General features: G+C 57.3%; 1 protein-coding gene across 4 annotated transcripts in view; it reads right to left on the reverse strand.

Annotated features, from left to right (window-relative positions):
- The window catches only part of pcdh10b (protocadherin 10b), a 42,340-nt gene that overhangs the window by 22,219 nt on the left and 16,353 nt on the right, over positions 1–3,768 (reverse strand). For 2 of the 4 annotated variants that reach the window (XM_032528292.1, XM_032528289.1), the window contains exon 1: positions 32–3,068. In XM_032528292.1, the coding sequence (XP_032384183.1) occupies positions 32–2,548 (2,517 nt within the window). In that variant the 5' untranslated portion in view covers positions 2,549–3,068. Of the gene's footprint in view, positions 1–31; positions 3,071–3,768 lie in introns of those variants that run through there. The other 2 variants (XM_032528290.1, XM_032528291.1) reach the window with 2 other exon arrangements.

Genomic DNA, 3,768 nt, shown 5'->3' on the forward strand with positions numbered 1-3,768 from the left:
TTAAACTGTAAGGTTTGAGATGGACTCTTACCTCGTTTGATAAAATGCTGCCATTTGATATGATGTCAGGCTGCTGGTCTGTGTACCCTGTCACTATGGCCCCGCACGGGTTGTGCTCGGTGTCTGTGCTCCTAGACGGACTACGTGGCTTTAGGAACATGAGGTCGGTTTTGGCAGACTCTGGAGTCAGACATACCTGGTAGCAATAGTTCTGGTTCTGATGGTGCGAGCCGAAGCTCCCTGACTCCTCCACGGGCACCTGAGCCGTGCCACCGGCCCCGCTTACGCTGCCAGCGCTCTGCACCAGCATGATATCCGACTTGCTGAGCTTTTTCTTGCGCGCGCGGGCCTGCCGCGAGCAGCACGAGCTGCAGCCCAGGCAGCACTCGCTGGCCAGGCAGGTGTAAAAGTTGAGCTTTTTGTCCTTCTGGCAGCGCACAGCCAGCACGATCATGACCAGCAGGAAGATGAAGGAGACGGAGCCCAGGGCAATGATGAGGATCAGGGTCAGATCCAGGGTGCCCTCCTTAGCCTTGGCGGTGCCCGCGCGGTCCCCGGATCCGCGGCCCTCCGCCACGCTGTCCACCAGCAGCACAAGCACGCTGGCGCTGGAGGACAGCGGCGGCTGCCCGTGGTCCCTCACCTCCACCAGAAGCTCGTACATCTGCTGCGGGTCGCGCTTCACCGACACCCGCCGCGCCGTGCGCAGCTCCCCCGTGCGCCAGTCCATCCGGAACATGCCGTTCTCGTTCCCTCTCTGGATGCTGTAGGACAGCCGCGCGTTCTCGCCGTCGTCCGCGTCCATCGCCACAATGCGCGTCACCAAGTAGCCCGGCTCGGCGGAGCGGGGCAGCGGCTCCCTGGCGGTGCCATTCTTCCCCAGCGGGGCCAGTACCAGTGGCGCATTGTCGTTCTGGTCCACGATGATGACTTTGACTGTGGCGTTGGAGAAGAGCTGCGGGCTGCCCGCGTCGCGCGCCTGCACCGTGAACGTGAAGTCCTTCAGCTGTTCGTAGTCAAAGGAGCGGAGCGCGTACAGGTAGCCCGTCTCCTCGTTGATGGACACATAGGTTTTGACCGACATGCCCTGGATGTCACACTCAAGGATGGAGTAGCTGATGAGCGCGTTCTGCCCGGCGTCCGGGTCCAGAGCGGTCACGGCGTGGATGTACGCACCCGGCACGTTGTTCTCTGTCACATACACATCATAGACTGACTGCGTGAAGGTGGGCGCGTTGTCGTTCTCATCCGACACCTGGACTCGGATGGACTTGCTGGCGGTTAGCGACGGCGTCCCTTTGTCCCGCGCCACCACCGTAACGGAGTAGGAGTCCGCGTGCTCGCGGTTCAGCGGGCCGTCGGTCACTATGGTGAAATAATTCCTAAAAGACGATTTCAACTTGAACGGGACGTCGCCGAGAATCTCCACGTGCACCTGTCCGTTCTCCTCCGCGTCCCGGTCCGTGACGCTCAGCAGTGCGATGACGGTGCCCGGGGCCGCCGCCTCGCTCACCGATTCGGTCACGGTGCTGAAGGTGATCTCCGGCGCGTTGTCGTTCGCGTCGCTGACTTTGACCAGCACTTTGCAGTGCGCGGCCACGGCGTTTGGCCCCAGGTCTTTCGCCTGCACAAATATCTGATACAGGCTGCTCTCCTCGAAGTCCACCTCGCCGCGCACCTCGATGCGCCCCGTGCGCGCGTCGATGCTGAACAGGTCCTTGACGCGGCTGGAGATGTGGTTGCTGAAGGAGTAGACGATCTCCCCGTTCTGACCCTCGTCCAGGTCGGTGGCGTTGAGCTGGATGACCAGCGTGCCCGCCGGTGCGTTCTCCGACAGGCTCACCGTGTACACGGGCTGCTCGAACACCGGCACGTTATCGTTGGAGTCGAGCACCCGGACCACCAGCAGCGCGGTGCCAGTGCGCGGCGGCTGGCCACCGTCCACCGCGGTCAGCACGTACCTGTGCGCCGCCTGCTGTTCCCGGTCCAGCGGCTTCTCCAACACTAGCTCCGCGAACTTGTTCCCGTCCGTTTGGGTCTGCACATCCAGGTAGAAGTAGTTGTTAGTGGTGATGTCGTACGTGCGTAAAGCGTTCGAGCCAACGTCCGGGTCGAAGGCGCTCTCCAGCGGGAAGCGGGTGCCCGGTGTGGCGCTCTCCGAGATCTCCACGGTGATGTCTGTCTCCGGGAAGCTGGGCGGGTTGTCGTTAATGTCCACTACTTCAATCTCGACGCGGAAAAGCTCCAGCGGGTTCTCGAGGAACACCTCCATGTTGAGCTGGCAGCTGGCGCTCTGCTTGCAGATCTGCTCCCGGTCGATCTTTTCGCTCACGAACAGCACGCCGTTCTCCAGGTTCACCTCCAAGTACGGTGTCCGAGAGCTGGGCACCACCTGGAAGCGGCGGGACGCAAGTTTGGTAAGGTCCAGCCCCAGGTCCTCGGCGATATTCCCCACCAGTGTGCCATGGTCCGCCTCCTCCGGCACCGAGTAGCGTATTTGAGAGAGCACTCCATCCGTGATGCACAGGGCAATCAAAAGAACAATCATCGCCGGGAAAAACAAGTGCACTTGGGTAGAAAATATACGGCTTTAGTATCCTCTGTTAATAGACAGAATGTCCGTTTCCATCACCCATTTCAGTTGGCAAAAGTCTCCAAAATGCGTAAAAAGTCTCCAAAATGTGTAAGGCGTCCAGGGAAATCTGTCCGGTTAAAAGAGAGGCATTTATATGTCTTAAAGGAGTTTGAATGACTGCAGAAGCTTTTTTTCAATTTTGTCTCAGCTCTCTTGCATTCAGACGTGTCCCGGAGACTCTGTGGCGCACATTCCAATGAAGCGCAGTGCTGCTGCTGTTATGGAGCCAGTCTGGAAAGGAGTTGGGAAAAAAAGAAAAGAAATCAATATCCATATAAGAAAAAAATAAGAGATATTTTGTTCTCTTCTGCGAGGCTCCCTAATCAGAGAATTAACATCAGACTCTCTGGCTATGTGTCTCTCTGTCTCCTCTTGGCACCCTGTCCTCACTGCGTCCCCTCCACTCCACTCTCTACTGACGCTGTTCACTCAACTATTTGCTTTTTTTCCCCCCGCATCGCGCCTCCCCCTCTCAGCCCCCGCGGCTCTTAAGTCACGCTGAGAGCTCTCTCCTGATTGGACAACAGGGTTGCCTGTCAGAAGCCCGCTCGGCCCCATGGCTCCCTCACTGCTTCTCTATGTCGCTCTACCTCCATCCGAGCTCCAACTTACTCCACAACACCTGACGCAAACAAGAAGAGGGATAGAGAACGACAGGGCTTTAACCCATCAGCTGCCGTACCTGGTCCCACTCCTCACCTGTCCGTAGTGTAAAGCACCTCATAAACGGACCCGTGTGTGATCATCAGACACAGACAGAGTGAGTGGAGGACTTGTTGACTTGGTGGCAGCCAGGAACCTGTGTGAGCCTCAGGACAGGATTGCCTGGCCGGGTTAATGCATGCAAATGTTGTGATATGTATGCAGGGAATCATTCGCCCCATTCATGTGTTGTTCTTAAGGCTGTATGTGCGTTATAATTACAGCCAGGAGTTGAGCCGTTATTAACTCTCCTGTAGCCACAAAGCAGCGGGACAGAGGCAGGGAGAGCGGCGCATATGCGGAGCTCATGCGACCCCTAGCGGTGTAAATGCGAACCAGAGTCTGATTCACAGCCAGGGCCATATACAGGAATACATATATATATTTTTAATATATATTTTTTTAATCTGTTTATTGATCCCCAATGGGGA

This window comes from Etheostoma spectabile, chromosome 10, assembly GCF_008692095.1.
Source record: "Etheostoma spectabile isolate EspeVRDwgs_2016 chromosome 10, UIUC_Espe_1.0, whole genome shotgun sequence".
Taxonomy (NCBI): domain Eukaryota; kingdom Metazoa; phylum Chordata; class Actinopteri; order Perciformes; family Percidae; genus Etheostoma; species Etheostoma spectabile.